General features: G+C 50.2%; 1 protein-coding gene across 1 annotated transcript; it reads left to right on the plus strand.

Annotated features, from left to right (window-relative positions):
* Positions 1 to 12,225: 12,225 nt before the first annotated feature.
* On the plus strand, positions 12,226 to 20,463 carry IL10RA (interleukin 10 receptor subunit alpha). Its single transcript, XM_074936631.1, has 7 exons — positions 12,226 to 12,363; positions 15,011 to 15,131; positions 15,315 to 15,499; positions 16,054 to 16,223; positions 17,230 to 17,380; positions 18,314 to 18,438; positions 18,988 to 20,463. The coding sequence occupies exons 1-7, from the start codon at positions 12,300 to 12,302 to the stop codon at positions 19,960 to 19,962; spliced, it is 1,791 nt and encodes a 596-aa protein (XP_074792732.1). The 5' UTR covers positions 12,226 to 12,299; the 3' UTR covers positions 19,963 to 20,463.
* Positions 20,464 to 20,725: the final 262 nt, after the last annotated feature.

Raw genomic sequence — 20,725 nt, forward strand, 5'->3', positions numbered from 1 at the left:
CTGAGCTAAAGGCAGGAGCAGATTGCAGAGGAGAATCAGGGCCCTTATCTCTTGGGAGATTTTGTCAAAAGACCCCTCCCTCTCCCGACCCACATTCCTCTGTCACTCCCAAAGCCACAGCTGGAGGAGAAAACGGAACCTAATGGGTAGCTGTTACCTGTGAACCTTCCTGCTAGTTTAAACTTTCAGTGACAATATTCACTACCCTGGCTCCTGTGGAAGGATGTGATGGTCCATTTCTGGCAGAGGAACAAACCATGTCACCGAGCAACGTCCTATGACAGAAGCAGGAAGAACTGGGGTGACCAATCTCTGCTGCAACAGGACACTATGAGAGTGGCCTCTCGACTCCACATGCCAATGGGGAGCTGTCCCCAGTCCCTCCAGGGAGCAGTGGGCTGGCTGCGTTACATGGAGAAGAGTCGCTCCCATGTTGCTGTGTGATCTCGGGCGAACGCTGCATGGCGAGAGAAGGGAGCCAGCTAAGGGCAGCATTTCAGACCCTTTCCTGACACTCTGTTGGCCAGATCCCCCACGGCCTGCCCCTCCTGCAGTCACTTACAGCTGTGCAAAGTGTGGCTGGAATGCTCCTCCTGGGGAATTTGGATTGGGTAGCGTTTCACAGCCCTGTGTAAACAATGATAATGCAGGAGCAAGGGGGTGGGGAGCCAGGCCCTCTGAGTCCCACGTTGTTCTGCCATTTCCCCAGGGTTCCTCCCTCCCATTCACACTGCAACCCTCTTTTCATCCAGGTCCCTACCCACCCCAAATGCTCTCACTGGAAAGCCAAGGGTGGAGCCAGGGTGTCTGGAGTGTGGAGGAAAGCAGCAGCGGGTTTCTCCCTGCAGGGATTGTGATGAACATTCTCTTTGGTTTTGATCCTCCATATGTGGCTCATATGACTCTGCAAACTCAGTCACCCAACCTGGTTCCCTCTAGCCTCTTGACTCAGCTGTACAGGAGTGGGAATTCCACATGATCTGAATGCCAATCCTGCAGTCATTTCAGCTACCGTAGGGGCTGGCCTCTGGTTTGCTCACAGGTTATACAGAACTTCCTGGTCCGTGGTGCACAGTTGGGATTGTGCTGATTCACAAGAACTCTAGAGCAGAGCTGAGCAGGGTTTCCCACCCACCCCAAACGTATATACAAAATAGCTTTTGGACCAAACAATTTCATGGGAAATTTTAATTTTGTTTGAAGTTTTCTGTTTTTCCCTTGAGAAACCGGAAACCAAATATTTGTCAGTGAAAACTGTCAGTCTTCATTAAAAATTGCCATGTTTCAGTTTTTGGAAACCGAAAATTTGATCAAAAACAGGTTTTGAAAATGGAAGAATGTGAGCTGGAAGTGACTTTTTAATTCCTAATTTGAAATCCCCCCCCTCAAATGACATTTTTTTTACCCAGCTCTTAGCTATAGTAGAGAAGCCCAGAACTTTGCCCATGACAGTCCCACTGCGTTTGTTCCACTGTCCAAACTCCCAGATGCCACTCCCTGCGAAGGGTGCTGTGACGTGTGACCAGCATGCAGGTTTCCGAGCTAAGATGCACTGTAATTAGAACGAAACGCCTTGCATTGTCAGTTGGAAAGTGGGCTGAAAACACTTCCAGATCCGAAAGCTGCTTGCACAGGAATCAGTGATGCCACAAGCTGCAGGGCTGTGTAGATTCAGCTTCTCTGTGCACTGGATGGTTGAGGCTTCCTTCTGGACACTGATCCCAGACCAAGGGCAGCCCTTCCCAGTGCCTCGGGACTGAAGAAGAGGTCTGTGCTAACACACTTTATCTCCCTGCAGAATGTGATCAGTCTCTGGCCCTGGGAGGCCCTTCCACACAGCATCATGGTCCAGGTAAGTACCATTCGAGTCTCTGGGATCCCCTGAAATGGGGGCACTGTAAAGCATGCTGTTGCTATGGATTTGTGGGCAGGCAGCCACAGGGGAATGCAGCAAATGGCTTGGTGATAACTAAGGCTACGATTTAGTTGCGGGTATTTTTAGTAAAAGTTGTGGACGGGTCACAGGCCGCCACTTTTTGGTTATTGCCTGTAACCTGTCCACGACTTTTACTAAAAATACCCCATCTAAATCTTAGGTGCTGGGGAGGGGAGGGGCGCTCCTGTGGATGCTGCTGTTCTGGGAGGGGGAGGTTTCTGGGGGACGCTGCTGCTCCTGGGGGGCCGGCGGCCCGGGGGGGGCTGCTGCTGCTCCCAGACCACTGCTCTGGGGCCCGGGATCAATTGCCTGGAGCCGCCCAAGCAGCAGCTGGTGCGGTTGGCCCCGGGGCCACCCCAGCTGCTCGGGGGGCCTTGGAGTCAGCCACCCGGGCTGCTGCAGAAATCATGGAGGTCCTAGAAAGTCATGAAATCCATGACTTCCATGACCTCTATGAAAGACTTGCAGCCTTAGAGATAGCCAAAGCCTTCAGCTTCTCTTCAGTGTGTAACTTGTCTCATGGGCAAGTTGTTGCTTTTTAGGCTCCAATGCCATAGAGAGCAGCTATTGAGTATCCTCATTCAGAGAATGTTTCTTTAACTTAGGTGGAAGCCACACAACCACAGGCTGTGATCTTATCTACTCTGTGATTGTATCAGCTCTGGCAAAAACTGGCGTGGACAGTACCAGGAAAGCCTAGGATATCTGAAGAAGTGGGACTGGTGATTCAGTGTCTCTCTTTACACTGAGTCAGTGCTCAAGCAACCCCCACCAAGGAGACGTCTTATTCCAGGACATAGACAATTCACTCCCATAAGACTCAGAACCAGACCACTTCTTGTCACTGAAGGTCCCGTGGCACTTTCTGGAAGAGTTGTGGGGGTGAGCCAAGATTACCTGGCCAAATTCCACTCGGTAACTACATCCTGCATTTGCTCAACCCCTTCTGCAGTTTCAGTTGCACCAAGTATATTTCTTCACTTCCTGTCTTCAGCTGTTATGCAGCTCTGACCCAACAGGGCCCATGAGAGCTAAGACATCCCTCACCTGCTGAGATCTGACCCAGGAGGACTTGCTTTCCTACATGTCCTCTCCATCAGTTTTTATGGTGCTGCTGCATTTGTCCCCTAAGTACAATTATTGGTAAGGCAGGTTTCCTGCTCTGAGTGGTGGAGGTGAACATCAAAGGAATTAACACCTACTCTCTACAGCCATTGTCTTTGGTTCCTGCAGCCAAAGGGTGACGGACCTTTCTAATTACTGTTTAGTACTTGTTAGACAGCAGGACAATAACCACCAAACCCACAGTGAGATCTTTAACATTCAAAAATTAATACAGTCATCTTCCACGCCCTTGCCTGTTACCATTTCACAGATGTCGAGAGATGCAGCAGATCGGGTGAGTTCTTCGGGGCACAGCAGGTTTTCCATCTGCCTAAATTCTTTCTGTGTTGTAACATAAAGAAAATAAAGATGAAATTCTCTTGTGCTTGTTGACCTATGGAAGGACTTTCCTAAATATTGACTTAAAGTGCAATAACTCTGCAAGCCATTATTATTAATAATGCAAATCAGGGCTGCTTGGGCCCCTTGCACACCCAGACTCTAGCTGCAAGGCACAATTTCCTAATCTTTGTTGGAGACGGGACCATGACGACCATTCATCCCGACCTCTCCCACTGCACGGCTGGAGAACCTCTCCCCCCCACATCCCCCGTCATAGAATCAAAGAAGATTAGGGTTGGAAGAGACCCCAGGAGGTCATCTAGTCCAACCCCCTGGTCAAAGCAGGACCAATCCTCAACTAAATCATCCCAGCCAGGGCTTTGTCAAGCCATTGCTCCTTGTTCTGTCATCTGCCACCACTGAGAACAGCCGAGCTCCATCCTCTTTGGAACCCCCCTTCAGGTAGCTGAAAGCTGCTATCAAATCCCCCCTCACTCTTCTCTTCTGCAGACAAAATAACCCCAGTTCCCTCATCCTCTCCTCATAAGTCATGTGCCCCAGCCCCCTAATGATTTCCGTTGCCCGTTGCTGGACTCTCTCCAATTTGTCCACATCCCTTCTGTAGTGGGGGGGCCCGAAACTGGATGCAATACTCCACATGTGGCCTCACCAGTGCCAAATAGAGGGGAATAATCATGTCCCTCGATCTGCTGGCAACGCTCCTACTAATGTAGCCCAATATGCCGTTAGCCTTCTTGGCAACAAGGGCACACTCCTGACTCATATCCAGCTTCTTTATCCACTGTAACCCCCAGGTCCTTTTCTGCAGAACTGCTGCTTAGCCAGTCGGTGCCCAGCCTGTAGCGGTGCATGGGATTCTTCCATCCTAAGCACAGGACTCTGCACTTTTCCTTGTTGAACCTCATCAGATTTCTTTTGGTCCAATCCTCCAATTTGTCTAGGTCACTCTGGACCCTATCCCTCCCCCCAGCTTAGTGTCATCCGCGAACTTGCTGAGAGTGCAATCCATCCCATCATCCAGATCATTAATGAAGATGTTGAACAAAACTAGTCCCAGAACAGACCCCTGGGGCACTCCGCTTGATACCGGCTACCAACTAGACATCAAGCCATTGATCACTACCCACTGATCCTGACAGTCTAGCCAGCTTTGTATCCACATTATAGTCCATTCATCCAATCCATACTTTTTTAACTTGCTGGCAAGAATACTGTGGGAGACCATATCAAAATGTTTGCTAAGGTCAAGGTGTATCACGTCCACCGCTTTCCGCATATCCACAGAGCCAGTTATCTCATCGTAGAAGTAAATCAGGTTGGTCAGGCACGACTTACCCTTGGTGAATCCATGTTAACTGTTTCTGATCACCTTCCTCTCCTCCAAGTGCTTCAAAATTGATTCCTTGAGGACCTCCTCCATGATTTTTCCAGGGACGGAGGTGAGGCTGACCGATCTGTAGTTCCCCAGATTCTCCTTCTTTCCTTTTTAATAGATGGGCACTATATTTGCCTTTTTCCAATCGTCCGGGACCTCCCCCGATCGCTACGAGTTTTCAAAGATAATGACCAATGGCTCTGCAATCACATCAGCCAACTCCCTCAGCATCCTTGGATGCATTAGATCCGGATCCATGGACTTGTGCATGTCCAACTTTTCTAAATAGTCCTTAGCCTGCTTCGGCCTTCCTGATTACACCCCTGCATGCTTGAGAAATATTTTTATACTCCTCCCTAGTCATCTGTCTGATTTTCCACTTCTTGTAAGCTTCCTTTTTGTGTTTAAGCTCATCAAAGATTTCTCTGTTAAGCCAAGCAGGTCGCTGGCCATATTTGCTATTCTTCCTGCACATCGGGTAAGTTGTTCCAGTGGTGAATTCTCCACAGCATGAAACATTTACACCTTCTTTCTAGTTTGAATTTGTCTAGTTCCAGCTTCCAGACAGTGAATCTTGTTCTTCCTTTGGCTGCTACACTGAACAGCCCTCCACCATCAGAGGTCTCTTCCACACATAGGTACTTACAGGATACCTCACTCTGCAGCCAGGAGCCTGCTTCCCTGCTCGGGTAGATAGACACACCACGCACTAGCTCTGCTTGAGTGAACACTCAAACTAGCAGTTAGTGGGGGTAGCACAGACAGCAGCTCAAGTAGGCCACACAAATCCATGCAGACCCCTTGGGTACATGCTTGGGCTGCTAGCCCAAGCCACTCCATGCTGCCCACAGCTACATGGCAATTTTTAACCTGATAGCTTGCGCAGAGCTAGTGCATGTCTGTCTACCTGAGCCAAGGAAGCAGGCTCCTAGCTGCAGTGTAGACTGTACCCAGAGACATGATCAAGTCACCTAAACGTCTCTTGGCTCAGCCAACTAGCTGGAGCTTCAGAAGTCTCTCAATGATCATCCTTCTCCACCCACACATCCCCCTCCCCCACCCCCCAGCTTTGCCACGTCACCCGGGGTGAGGGAAGTGAGTCCTGTGGGGTGAGAGGGAACCCAGGGTCTGTGTCAGTTCTGAGAATGCATTTGTGAAGGGAGCAAGGGAAACAGTGCGGGGCAGATTCCTGTTCGGGGGGAGGGACTGGGGAGGCCACCCAGGGGGATGAAGCTCCCCTCACTCAGGCACGCTGAAGTCGGCAGAACACAACTGGTTCTCCACACCCTGTGGCACCAGGGCATGCACTGCTAGCATTTGACTCCGTACCTGGGGCCCCTGCCGCAGCAGCTCCTGACAACAGTATATTGGCATCATAAATGGTGGCAGTGGAGGCCCAGGTAATGCACAGCTGCCTAAGTGGGAAGGAAAGTAACACCAGCTCATTTCCAGCTCTCGTCTCATCAGTTGCTTGCCGCAGTGTTCTTTATTGGGGGTTTGTCACACATTCTAAAGGTCAGCATTGCACCTGCTGATCACACTGGGCTGGGTGCTGCATGCATTCAATGGGTCAGCTGCAAATGCAGCCCACACACTGCAAGGGTGCTCATGCCCTTCCCCTCTCCCATGTGATTGGACTGGATGTCGTGATAATGATGCAGAATGGCTGCTCTGGACATTGCTGCATTTCAAACACTGTGTCTGGCAAGGTGGATGGATGTAGAGTACATGCATGTTTGTCTTTCCTGCGCCATCATGACTCTGGGGTTCATTTTGTTTGGCCGCCCCTACATTTGTTGTTTTCACGCTCTGTTGTTTGCTGGTGCAGAGCTGGAGGGGGCTCATCAGGCCTGTGCAATGCCAGTGAATTTGTACGTGCGTGCACCAGATCTGAATTTGGCCTGTCCATGTGCCTGCCAGCACTTGGGTTCCTCTTCACCTCGCCCATTGACTCTGAGAATGATTTACAGACTCACCTTCGGGCAACTCCAACAATGATTTTTACAAAGCCAAATAAGGAAACAATGAGTCACACAAAACTCTTTAACCAACTTCATCCCCACCACCTTTCCATGTGACCTGTGGATTCCTCACACAGTTTGTTCACTTGCCCGAGCTGCATTTTCACATGCTAACATGGCTGTGTAACGAACACATTAGTTACATAAATCACCTTGAGCAACAGCCATCCAACTAGGCAGCAGTGCTGCAGGGTCAGGCTCCCTGATGCATTCTCTGGGACCAAAGGTATTTACAAAAGGACAAAAGGAAGCCTTAGCAGTTCTGGTTTGAAAGAGCTTTCTCCCCCCCAGCCCCCGCCAGCTCTATCTGCTGCTGCATTACCCTGTGAACTGCCAGCATGAAACAAAACCTCAAGCCAGAGCAGCAACTTCCCCAGCTTCCTGAGCAGGTATTATTGCAAAGCCCATGTTGTGCGATGCCCGTTTAGACCCCAACAGTGCGCACCTGGTGTCATCCTGGGCAAACTCCTCTGCTGCATGGTATTTCATTAAAGAGACGGAGGCACCTGCTTCTGGCGAGACAAGGGGGCCCACAACGAGAAAATTAGTCGTCCCAATTAAACAAAACAATCCCCATGGGGGGCAGGGGGCAATTCAATGGACTCCACTGAAAATATGTGCTCACCAGGGAAAATATTTTTGCACTTCTGCTTCTAGGCTGTTTTTACAGTGCTGAGCTGCAGCACCATCCCATAACTGGGCATTTCACTGTAAGACCCAGTCCCTGAGCAGTCCTCTTGGGACCCATTGTTACGTTGTGTGGGGAGGGGGATGGAGCGAGGGTCAGACTCAGAGGTGCTAGGGAGAGTTGCACATTGGTTCTCATTGCTATTAGCTCTCTTGCTGTGGCACCCCAGGGCCCCAGTCAGGGATCGGGGTCCCAGTGCAGCCGGCAATGAACAGACTGCCTGGCCAAAGAGCTCTCCCCAGCACCGAGGGGCTGATATTTTTTTTAGCTTTTTGATATTTTGATGGAATCTTGAGCCAAGTCAAACTTTCCCCTGGCTTCCCAGTTTTAATCCTTTAACTGGGGTGAATTTGAGCAGAGGAAACCCGTAGGGTGCGGCTCTGGGAAAATCTCCAAGTAATGAGAAGCAAAGAGCTGGGGAACAGACTCCCTGGGGGAAGCCCCATTGCTTGGGCAGTTATAACAGGACTGGACACTGAGCCCTGACCAATGCTCTGCAGTGCCTCGCTCACCCTGACAGCAGCACCTGCCCAGAGCTAGCATGGACAATGAGCTCATTCAATCTCACAAAACACCCCACAAGCAGCAAAAATTCCTCCAGTGGAACCACGCAGTGGTGGAGTGACATGCCCGAGGCCAAGAGTGAGTCAGTGGCACAACCCAGAACAGACCTTTGAATCGCAGCTCCCTGTCCCCTCTTCTAACACCCTTGGCTGTCACTTGTAGGAACTTCACCGAGTTATTGAAACTCGTGTCACTCTGCGAGGCCATTGGGTGCTTTCCAGTTTGTTGGAGATGTGGAGCAGGTGGTCAAAGCAGAGATTAGTCAATAGCTTGGAGCATGAAAGGGAAACTCAGCAGCACTTTCATAATCTGATATGATCATAAACCTCAAACCTCCCCTCCCCAGCCTGTGTCCCTGTGTCCCCTCCTGAGCAGAGCCCACACCCCTCTCCAGGACAGATTGGTGTGTGGAGGGTTAGTACAGAGCTGGGCATAGGCACAGCCACTCTGCCCTCGTTTATTGTCACCCCCTCGTAGGCCATGGGACAGGGCTGGAGGCATCTGCACATGGCTAACTGATGAAGAAGCCTGTGGGATATACAGAGGGCTGGGGCCAAGGAAGAGCAAAGTCTATCTTGTCTGCTGCCTACACAAGGCTGGGCAGATTAACCCACCAGGGGAGTCCAAGGGCCTCTCCTCTTTCCTTAGTCTGACACATCAGCTCCCTGTAGCGGGACTCCAAGCCCATACCCAGGTGGGCTGGCTCGCCCTGGCAGACAGATGGGGGTTTATTGTGGAACCAGGACTCCCAGAGGCAGTAGGTGAACAGCTGAAGATGCTGGGTGTGCCTGCAGTGCCTGGCGCTTGTGAACGGCCCAGGCACATCCAGACCGTACGTGCCTGCGACGCTGCCGAAGGGACAAGCCATGTCGGGAACACACGCGCTTGCCCTGCCGCCGAACGCCCCCAGGTCCCCGGGCCGGCAGGTGCCTGCTGTGATGCTGAAGGCACAGCACATATCTGGAAAGAAGGCACCTGCCGCCCCGCAGAACCCAGCAGGCACCTCTGAATCTCAGGCCTCCCGTGTGTCTGAAACACGTGTGCTGGGAACGCTGCTGAAAGTACCTGACCCCTCCGGCTCTGAGCACACCTTGTGTGCAAAGCCCCGCCGTGCTGCTGAAGGCAGCAGGGTGCAGAGTCTCCAGCAGAGCTCTCTTCAATTCATGAGGAAGCCAGTGTGTATGAGTGGCCGGGGTGGGGGTGGGGGGCTAGGAGCAGCCCTCGATATTTCCTGCCAAACAAGCTCCGGCCCTGCAGCGCCGGGCTGGGGTGTGAAACCAGCACTCTCAGAATGAGTGTGCTTCACAGCTGCGATTTCTCCTCAATCCGTTTCATTTTCTTCTAAACTGTGCACAGCCTCCCCCAGGCCCCTCAGCGCACTGCCCGGCTGGACATGGCTGTCCATGCTCTGCTTTCTTAGTGCGTCCTCCTTCTGCATTTCTCTTCCTCAGGCTTTTCACTCCAAGGGTTTTGCCTGAAACAGAAAGTAGCAGAGTGCGTGGAGTGTTGGCGTCTTCATTTCAGGCCTTGCGGGGCCCTCTAGTCAGCATGGATCAGATCTGACTAAGGGGACAGCTGTGAATTGACAGGGGACCGGCAGCTTCCCCCACTCCAGTCCCCGGAGAAAGCAGGGGGTAGCCGTGCTGTTGTAGCAAGTGGAATTGTGCACACTTGCTGCCCCATCTATTGCCCTCCGGCTGCCTCCGCCCGCAAACTCCCGGCTCTTAGGCCACGAGACGCAGCCTGGTCCCTAGCACAGTGAGTGCCACTGGTCTAGAGCTGGGGTAGCAGTGTTTATTTTCCCATTTGTTGAGTTTCTTATGGGCTTGGGACCTTGCCCTGCATTTCTCAGCTCTGGGGCCCTGCAAAAGACCTGACGTTCCTGTAGGATTTCCAGGCTCACTTTGCAGGAGCTAGAGTTTCACATCTGGGCTGGGTGAGGATCTGAATTTAAGGGGCTCATCTGCAGGGTGCCAGCAGGGGCATACCCAGGAAAATGGAGAGATTCAGAAGAGAAATTTCCTGCCTCCGAGATCTCGTCTATTCAGTTCTGGAATCGCCTCCTGAGGAGGGCAGTGAAAGCCTCATTGCTTAAGACATTTACAAGTACCCAGGACAAAGCCCCAGCGGACCCAATCTGCTGCCCCTAGGAATGGGACTGGTTAGCTCTTCTCCTTTGTGGATTTCTGCAAGCCAGTGACCTGAGCTCAGCCCAGGAGCTGGCTGAGGTTGCCCATCATGGGTGTGCCAAGGGGCTGACATCTGCTTAATTTCTCTGGGTCTTTTCTGTCTCATTCTGTTTATTTACAAAGAGGAGGCACAGGTGGGAAATTCTTTCTCCCCTCAGCTCTACTTGAGTTTCTGAAACAGAAACTGCCTCTATCACGAGGGCTGCTGCACAGCTCATCGCCCACAGGAAAAACCCCCCAGCCAGGGGCTTGGTTTGGATTCATTTTGCAATAGCAGAACAAAGCATTCAAATAAACTCAGTGGCCTTACAAAGCTTGAAGTACAAAGCAAGTGCCACATGTCCAAATCCGTCCTGGCATGCTGGGCATGAATGAGGCACTGTGGCATGGCCAGACCCACACCCCAGCTCAAGCATGTGCAAGAAACCCCTGTTCAGTGCCTTAGATCTAGATGCTGGGAGGATCTCTCGCAGAACACTTTGGCCTTGGGCTGTAGGATGGCACCCAAAACTTTGAAAATCCGAAGAGCCCAGTGACCCCCGCCGAAAATATAAATACCAAGATGTCTTCAGAAAATCCCCAATGCCTGCTGTTTAGAACAGGACATTTAAACACAACCCAGAGTTTAGGAAGAGCTATCACACCTCCTGCTTCAGGGCATGATCTGACCTCCAACAACTGGGAGTCAGAAAGATCTGGGGGCAGCTGATCTCATAACTTCAGGGTTTCTTGCATCTTGCTCTGAAGCAGCTGGTGCCGGCCACTGTCAGAGATGGGACACGGGCGGAGTTGGCCCATGGGTCTGATTCAGTCTGGCCATTCCCACACCCTTATGTAAAATCATTGTTAAGAGTCACTGCATGCACTAGACGATGCTGGACTGTCTGCATGGGACTGAATTTCTCCCCCTGGCAGGATGGGTTGATTTAAATTACGATTTAATCCCCAAGTGGAAAACTGCAATTTAAATAATTGATTTTAATCAACTTTTCCATTTGTACTTCAGTCATTTTCTAAAGCAAGGTGCATTCTCATTGGTTGATATGACCATTAAAATATGTTGATTTACTACTAAATAGAGCCTTTACACCAAATTTGGTACATCTTTTTGCTACCTAGGAGTGGACCTATAACTATATTTATTTATTTAAGCACAGTACATAGCTTAATCTTTTCAGCTTCTTATTAATTACTTGTACATTTTACTATGTTAGAAAATGGTGGGTGAGATATTGCTGATTTATTATATCATATAACTGTTTGCTCATGATTTGTGTCAAGCTGCTTTAGGATGGTAACTGGAATTTAATTAAACACACATCAGGATATCAAATTATTTTACTAAACAAAACAAGCTCTTAGTGCAGTACATGACCTACTGTGCCAGATTTATAAAAGCTTGATCTCAAAAGTTGGAAATTTTTCCATTGATACTTTCTTTATATAGAAAAGCAGCCTTTAACTCAAAGTTTTGAGGCTCATGGATTCAGCATATTTAATTTTTATTTAAATGTTTTAAGAGATTATAACAAATTGAAGCCTAAACATATCTTGTATTAAATTCAGATTTCACTTTAAACCGGTTTATTTTTTAAAAGAAAGACATTATAATTTAAACAAAAAAATAAAAAAATCTGATTTAAATACTTTTTTTTTTCAACATTGATTTTTCTCCACCCTGCCCACTGGGCATGAGATGTGCTTTTCCATTCTATTGTAATAGCAAAAGGACCGTTGTCCAAGGGGTGGATAGATCATTTGGTGCGATTTTCTTTTTTCTGTAACTAGCAGTTTTTCATAGAAAAGTCCCTGGCGTGATTCGTTATAGGCCAGTTGGAGGAAATACCCAACTGCAGTTGACAAATTAGCTGCGGAGGAGTGGGCGGAAATTAGAGAAATGTGGAAACAGCAGAAGAGCTGTGGTGTAATGCTGACGCCCCCTCAGACGTCATACTGAGCTCAGCCTCCCAGAGGAAAAACAAGGGTGCTAGTGAGACCTACAGAGATCACAGCTTTCTGCTCTCCCTGCTAGGTACATGCGGACAATGCAGATCCCAGGATGGCACCAGGTTTCTCAGCACTGACAGTGGGGGTTGTGGTGTCCCTCTGCCTGCAGATATATGGTAAGCCATCTTCAAGCCTTAATCAGCAGCCAGTGACTTCCCTACTTCTTAAATACTAATCTAGGGGGTCTCCTGCTCCCTTCCTTCCTCAGTGCCATGATTCACAGCCCAGGGTTGGGGTTCAGAGCTTGGCTAGGTGGGCTGAGGATAGGGGGAAGTGTGTGGAACCTCTTGGATTTTTAATATTTCATTCATATTTATTTGTATCCTTGTTTTCACATGAGATTTCTCTGGGTGACACTGGCAGGGCAGCAGGAGGGAAGTCCATCACTCTCTCCTCTAGTTGAAGTACACATCTTCAATGCCTGAAATCCCCATTTGTCCCCGTACATCGTCTGTCTCCATTTGGGGAATGCTAATCTGGACCCCAGTTCCCTATGAACATGGCCCCTTGTCACTGCAAAGACCCTCTGTGAAGTCAGCGTCACCAACCCCCCTGAGCTTTGCTCACTTGTGCTGGCGCACCATGGCTTTGGAAGCAGGTGGTGGGTTAATATTTGTTATTGAACGGCAGCTGCTGCAAAGGAGGTAAACAGGAAAGCAGTAACTGCCGTTAGCTGATAATATTTTGACATTGGACCTGGAAATGTTACAGCTCAGAAGACACAAGGTATTTGGAGTCCAGAGGTCTTTCCCATCCACATAGTGGCAGGATGGCTGGATGCAAGCTGAGAACTAAGTCGTTTGAAGTTTGCAGTTACCCAAGGTCCCAGAGACAGTCCGTAACTGTGACTGAGGAGGAAATTGAACCCAGGTGTCCTGCCTCTCACTCTAACCACTGGACCAGCCTTCCTAGGGTTTTGTCTAAAGGGTAGAGTCATTCTCAGATGTGTTCCTTCTCTGAGTGTCTTACTTGCCATTGTATCCATGCTTGTATTGGCTACACCAAGGAAGATGATGTCCCTCCATAGCCCACAAATCAAAATACCCAGGGCTGCAAGGAGCTTGCAGCCCATCTCAATTGGATTAAATCAGCAGCAGCTTCAGAAAGGAACAAAGTGACAGGAAATTCTTTCAAACAAATTCCATGGACAGTGTTTTGTCTGGTTAGAAAATCCATTCTCCATGCCCATTCCCTAGAATGCCACTCTCACCTGGTCAAGTCTAGGAGCTGGGTTTCCTCTGGCTGGGATTTTTCTGAAAATATCTCTGCACTTTCCTGCCTTTAGCATAATCTGTCACTAGCAAGTACAGCACTTCTGTGTCATTTCAAATAACTGTCAAGTGGTTCTAAGTTCAGCAAACTAGTGTCAGATAACCATCCCTCAGTCAAAGCGGGGGAAGAGGATAACATCGAACAATTTAATTGCCAAAGCACTGTCAAAATATTAAATAAATATTCTTCACAACACTTCATGGTCCAGTGACTGATCAGGAGACTAGGACTTGTGGATCTGGTTCTATTCCTGGCTCTGCTACTTATTTCCTGGGTGATCTTGGGTTAGTCACTTAACTTCCCTCGGCCTCAGTTTTCCTATCTGCAAAATGAGGATATTGATTAGAGCTGGTCAGGAATTTTTCAGCTAAAGTTTTTATCATTGAAAAATGCAGATTTGTCAAAATTTAAACTATGGTAAAGAGCCAGTTTCAATGAATTTCCGAACTCAGAAACCTGTGAACATTTGTTTACACATTTTCAAAATGGAACCACGGGTTGGTGCTTCTCACCTCTGTTTTTGTTGTTGTTGTTGGTATTAATGAGAAAGAAAGAAAGAAAGAAAGAAAGAAAGAAAGAAAGAAAGAAAGAAAGAAAGAAAGAAAGAAAGAAAGAAAGAAAGAAAAAGGTTTCAGCAAGTTCCTTGCTTGGAGTTTCACTCTGTGGCTTTCCTGTTAGGTGTGGACAGCACCTAATGAATATTTTAAAAGTCACGGCAGGTGTTATGAGGATGAGCTGCTGGCCCCAGGCATTGAGAGTTTAACCGCCAGGGTGCAATCACTGAGAGCTCAGCACTCTGCTTAAAATGTTCTTTCCTTTTCCTTTGAAATGAGCGAGCCTGGCGGCAGTGATGGAGTCAAACAAAGGCAGCTTCACGCTGAGCCCCCTGGGAGGATTGTGGACACCATACAGTGCAGTAAGAGAGACTAGGGGGTTGTGGACCATATGGCTGGCGTTGCTGTCATGACTCTGTTCATGGGCTACTTACGTGGGGCTCTGAAGCTCAGGAAGGTTCTACTGGGTGGAACGTGGAGCAGGAGAAGACAGAACATGATAGATAGATGGAGAGAGGGAAAAGCAGAGCAGCTGATGATGTAGCTGCTCCCAGGGAGGTGATATTTATAGCTATGACCCAATACTCTGCAGAAGCTCCCAGGGGGAGCAGAGTTCATTCCTGTTGTTGTTTGTGGAGAGGGTCTGTGTCTTCTCCATGATAAGTGCAGAGGAGACACTCGCTCGGAGAAGGATGGGTCCTGCTGGAGGATGAGTAGAATGAAAGGGTTGTTGCTTCTAATGCTGGGTTTCCGAGACAGACTGGAACTTCCCCCACATTCCTGTCCACAGTGACATCTCCCCAGGCCCAGCTCTGGAGTGTGTGCTGAGGTGAGCACATCGCTGCAATAAGATCACACCCCACAATGCACCTGGACCCCTTGGCTCATCCCCAGGACTGGCCTGCTGCAAACTCTCCCTTTTGATTCCTTCCTGCAGGTGAGAGTCTGTCCCAACCAGGCAAAGTGCGATTTGTTGCTGACATCTTCAACTATGCACTGCACTGGACGCCCGGAGTGAACTACTCCAGTGACACGCTGTATGAAGTGGAATATAAGCTGTAAGTTCCCAGGACCATAGGGAGATGAACTCTCCTCTGAAACCCAAGTCACTTTTGCTTTACACTTGCTCTGATATTTAATGTGCAAATCAGTTCACAGAAATCTTGTGTTAACTTTCCAGCAGCCCTAATGCTTCCCACACCCAGAAAACATTTCATTAAGGAGTGACATTCTCCCTACAGGTATGGTAAGTCTCCCTGGACGGCTGTCCCAGACTGCACTGGGATCTCTGGGCACTCCTGCAATCTGACCTACCAGATGATGGACACTCAACCACGTTCTCCACGCTACTATGCAAGAGTTAGGGCAGTATCTGGAAACCGCACCTCTCTCTGGGCCAGGACGAACGCTTTTTCCCCAAAAGAAGGTACCTGGGGTTTTTCCATCATTTTCTCTTCGGGACCCTAAAATCCATAGCCACAAAACTGCATCCTGTAAACTTGATTTAGCTGCTAGCAAATATCTTTCACGTGCTTGGTGTCAGAGCTCTGTTTCTGCTTAGCTGGGGAGTTTACTCCTGACCCCTGGTATATGATTACTCAGGTGCCTAGTCACTAAGTGCTAATAACGACAGCTGCATTCATAAAGCACTCGCAGCCCGTGCGCTGGCCATGGTGCTCAAGAGAGTTCATGGCAGAGTCACTGCGCCAGAGTTCATTCTGACAAACTGTTTTGGTTTAGTTTGAACAAACCTCATGTGACAGATGTTAGTCACAGCACTTAATGCACTACTGCCAGGGGTGAGATGCTGGGATGGTGAGGGTGGGCTAAGAACTTGGATAGAATAGAATAGAAGAGTGGCACTTGAAATGCATGTGGGCCGAGAGCTGTTTGACACTGGGCTCCTGTGATTAGAACAAACCTCTCCTAGCGGAACGAAAGAGAAACAATTCTCAAGGATTCTGTATTATGTTTTTCCAGCTACTCTGCGTCTATCAGATGTGAGTCTGTCTGTGAGAGACAACACCATCCACGTGAGCGTGCAGCAGCTGATCCTGAGAGTGGGGAACAAGACGGTCTCATACAAAGACATACAAAAGTATGGTAGACAATACAGAACGTATGTCAGGAGGGCGTCAGACAATCTCCAGGTGAGACAGCCAGCACTTGTGTCACCCAGACTCCAGGGGTTTGGGGGGCAGTATTGATGGCCTTCATACTTAGGACTGGTTGAGATGCTTTGAACAAGACATTTTTAAGTTGACAAATTGCCATGATTTAAACTAAATTTTTTGTTTTTTTACAAAAGAATCAACGATATTGAATTTTTTTATAAACAATAAATTGTGAGGTTTTCACCAACACTGGCCCTGGAATAGATCCCAAATCCGTCACTGGGACATTTTGCTGAGTCGGTTTTCAGTCAATGAGAATGAGCATTTCAATTAAAAATATAAAAGAATTTCACAAAACCCAGAACATTTATGGACCATGAACTGTAAAATGAAAACAACTTTGAAAGAGCAACGGTTTTCAAGAGAAAGAGTTTAAATGTTTGACCTGCTCTAATATGGACAGACAGAGAGCAACATGGGCCAAGGTGTTCTGCGTTCAGACCTGAAGCCAATCCAGGGATCAGGTGCAAGTAATTGTGATGTGTGTGCAATAGCACCGAATGGCCCCACACTAGAGCAAGGCCCCATTGCACAGACCAGAGTAAGAGGCTCAATAGATGGTTATCCCCATTTTACAGATGGGGCACTGAGACCCAGGGAGATAAACATCTTGCCTAAAGTCACCAAGAAGGTCAGTGAGAGAACTGGCAATAGTACCCAGGAGTCCTGAGCTGCTGCCCCAGGTCCCAGCCACAAGGCCACACTTGCACCCTCAGCTACCTGCACTGTTGTAAAAGTGGGAATCTCATGAGATCAGCTGCTCACGTGAACATCTGGCTATTCCCAAGACATGCCCAAGCCAGCCTGAAAGCAGGCCCAGTTCAGACCCAGAACCACAGGGGCCAAATCAGGTGAAAGAACCACCTCCAAATGTCCAAGAAACTTCCCAGGTTCTGGTCTGCAGCCCCAGCCTGGGCCGCTCTGTGCTGGTCACTAGTGCCCAGCCTGCCAAAGGTGACAGTCCTTCTGGTGACTATTTCAGCAGGTGCAGGTGGAGACCAGAGAAGAGTTTGACATCCCCATGCTCCTGTGGGGCGAGGAGTACTGCGTCCGTGTAGAGCCATGTGTCCTCTCCAGGCCAGTCGCCTCCAACATGACCAAGGAGAAGTGTGTCGCGATCCCCAAGGAGGACGGTAAATGGACACGCTGGGTCTATTGGTCTTACCTGGGTCTGAGCTCCACCCATCACTCTGGCAGAGCCACTGCTGGATATTTCCCTGCCTGCTCCTCAGCTGCCATGCGGACCCTTAGGGACCATATGCTGCTGACGTATGGTTTGGCAGCTCTTGGGCTGCTCTGACTCACGCCTGGGGTGGGGTCCAGTGCAGACTAGCTCTCGGAGTCAGAGAGCTGTGGCCATATCCTGACGCCTTCCATTCCCCAGATCCTCCTGTACTCCATGTGGAGCTTAGGCACAAGGGAGACTCTGCCCCAGAGAGTTCCCCCAGGAAGGATGCTCTTGAGGTGGCATTGAGCCTCCCCACTCGAGGGACCCCTCCATGACACAGCAGAGCCAGGTGGCCAGCTCTGAAGTCCTCACGACATTCCCAGAGCCCTGTGGCTGAGATGACTCCCACGCCCTGCGAGGTCAGGGGCACCCAGCCTCTGGGGCCTGCTGCTGCCTGCGCCTAGCGTATGGCAATAGCCACTGCACACAGGGACAGGCGGAGAGGGAGGAGGGGCTGGAGGAATGTGTGTGGGAGGGAAGAAGAGATTGTGATGATATGGCCCTGGAGAATAAAGCTACTGGGGAGCCCCAAAATCCTCTAGCCAGGCCGTATACACCCCCAGAGATCCTCCCGTCACACTTACACAGCTCCCCCCAAGATACTGCCCCTCACACACATACTAGCCCTCCAGAGATCCCCCCTCACATGCACACTTGGGGCTTCTGAGATCAAAGGCTCTAGAGATGGACACACCTCGTTTGTCAGAGCCTCAGCGCGGTTCACGCCCCTTATCTCTGCAGGGCGCCATGTGCGCCTATTGCCTGACCGACAATGGCGGCGTGACTCAAGAGCCTGTGCCACAAGGGCGCACTAACTCCAGTCTTCTGTCCTTTCCAGAGAGCACGGGGATTATATCCGTCAGCGTTGGCATCTTCCTCCTCGTTTCCTCAGCCGCTCTTCTCCTGGGCACTCTTCTACTCTGTGCATATATAAAGCAACCCGTCAGGACACCAGCCATATTGGTAAGCCGACCAGATGCTAATGGCCACATGTGCATCTCTCTGACTCCCAGTGTGCCAGGGTCCCTCTGGCGTATTGTTGCTAAGTGCAGTGGGCAGGCCCATCCCTGCCACACACAGCATCGCTGCTCTGCGTGAGCACAGAGCTTTTCGGTTCCCAGTCTTTGGGAGCCACATTCTCCAGGAGGCAGGGTGCTGACCCAGAATTCAAAGCCCCCAGGTCTAGTTTCAGCTCTTGCCACCAGTCCACACTGCTCATGTTTTCAAAAGGGCCTCTGTTTTCCTGCCCACTTTGCAGCCCCCTGGGCCGAATGGTCAGACATGCAGAGCATGGGTGGCCCCAGAGGGCGTCAATGGGAGTTGGGTGTGCTCAGCACCTCCAAAAGGGGCATCCACTGCTGCAGTGGGTCCACCAGCTGAGCACTGCCCCTATGGCGAGTGCTGGTGTGGGCGTAGATGTGGGGAGTGAGCCAAGCAACAAACAGAAACAAGTAGAAGATGGGGGAACAAAGCGAGATAACCCATCTTCCTGCTTCTTTCCGTCCCTCCCAGAAATCTCTCCTAAAACCCTCTGGGTCAGAGCACGAGCACTTCCCCTTCGGGGCCAGGGACGTGGTTGTGTGCTTGGATGAGGAGTCAGTCCAGCAACTCTCCATGTGCCAAAAGGACACCATGCAACACAGCAGCACGGACAGCAGCTCCAGCCCTGCACAACAGCCACCAGACAAGGGCTGCGTGTTCCTGACCCTCCCTGATGACTGTGAGCGCCTGCTGGAGCTGGAAGGCCTAGCCGGGGGGGACAGCAGTTGCAACAGCACCGACAGCGGCATTTGCCTACAAGACTCTTCCTCTGGCCTGAGCCAGTTCTCGGGCTCAGAGAGCCAGGACTACAAAAGACAGCTGCCCGGGGGTGACGATAGTGGCATAAGCCTGGTGAGGCGTTCCCCGTGCCTGACACACTCCTCCAGCAGCAGGGACTATACATCTGTGGATGAGGGGCAGGACCAGCGTGAAAGAGAGCGTGACTGTTCCCCTCCGGCCAGGGGACTCGGCCAGGAGGCTGTGGAGTTTCGTGGGTACCTGAAGCAGCCGAAGGGTACAGTAGAGAGGCAGCAGGACAAAACTGAGGGACGGCTTCCCACACAAAGCCCTGGCGGGACAGATGTCACGCTGGAGATGGGTTGCTCTGAGCCTGCCCTAGCCAAAGGCTATTTGAAGCAGGCATCCCCAGAGCTTGCCTGCGGCAATGCAGACACGGTGCTCGCTGGGGAGTCAGGCTTCCTGGCCTTTACAAGCAGGCTGGAGTGCAGCGGCTCAAGTCTGCTCAACTACGGGGCGCTGGGCATTTCTGTGCCCTCGAAATCCCTCCCTGAGCTCCCCAAGGCGCCCTTTGCATTGGACATCTTCAACACAGACCTGCTGGGCACCCTGCCTCTCATCTCCAGCTTACATTCAAATGAGCGACTCTGCCTGGAAATCGACTCTCGGAGCCTGCTGGGGGCTGACTGCAAGGACAGTCGCCGATAGGCCAGGCTGGGGGGAGTCTGCTCCTGGACTGGAGCGAGGCGTCACATGGGGAGCTGCGAGCATAGCAGGCTCTCTTTGTATGATTTGTTCTTAACTACCTCATGTAGTGGTGTCCCTGGGGGAGCAGCTACTGTGATAAGCTATTGCCAACACCATGAAAGTTGTGCTGATGGGAGCCACATCAGAACTGCAGAGCTGAGGGAGCTGCAGCCTACCCCCCATCCACAGACACAGCCTCCACCAAACAGGGCAGTTGGCCATGACAGAGATTCCCACCCATCCCTATTCAGTATAGAGAACGTGTCTCTCCCCTGCTGGAAACATATAACGTGTCTGTGGGAAGAAAGGGATAGAGGCAGTAAGCTGTATTAAAATTGTGCAGCATTTCTGCATGGACATTAGTCCTGGGGCCCAGAGATATCCTTTCCCTCTCCTCTCTCACGCAAGGGCTGTTAACAGCAGCAAGACCCCTGACATATTTATGAGCGTTGTATATTGACTACTGGAAATGTTTTGCCTCTTTTGTTCAAAGAAATGTTATTTATTTAATTTTTAAATATATAAAAGACAAATGGTGTCATTTATTTCAGTGTATCTTCTTGTGTGTGAGTATTGAAGCTACAGTTGGGTTTTCCCTTCTAGGGATCAGGGAACTGCAACATTGTGCAGTTACCATGCACATGAGAAAGAGAATTTTTAGATCAGAACTGAAGGAACAGGAGCAAGATAGTCAGCTTCTCTCCTGCGGGTCCACATAAGCTGG

The sequence above is a fragment of the Natator depressus genome, chromosome 22 (assembly GCF_965152275.1).
Source record: "Natator depressus isolate rNatDep1 chromosome 22, rNatDep2.hap1, whole genome shotgun sequence".
Classification (NCBI taxonomy): Eukaryota; Metazoa; Chordata; order Testudines; family Cheloniidae; genus Natator; species Natator depressus.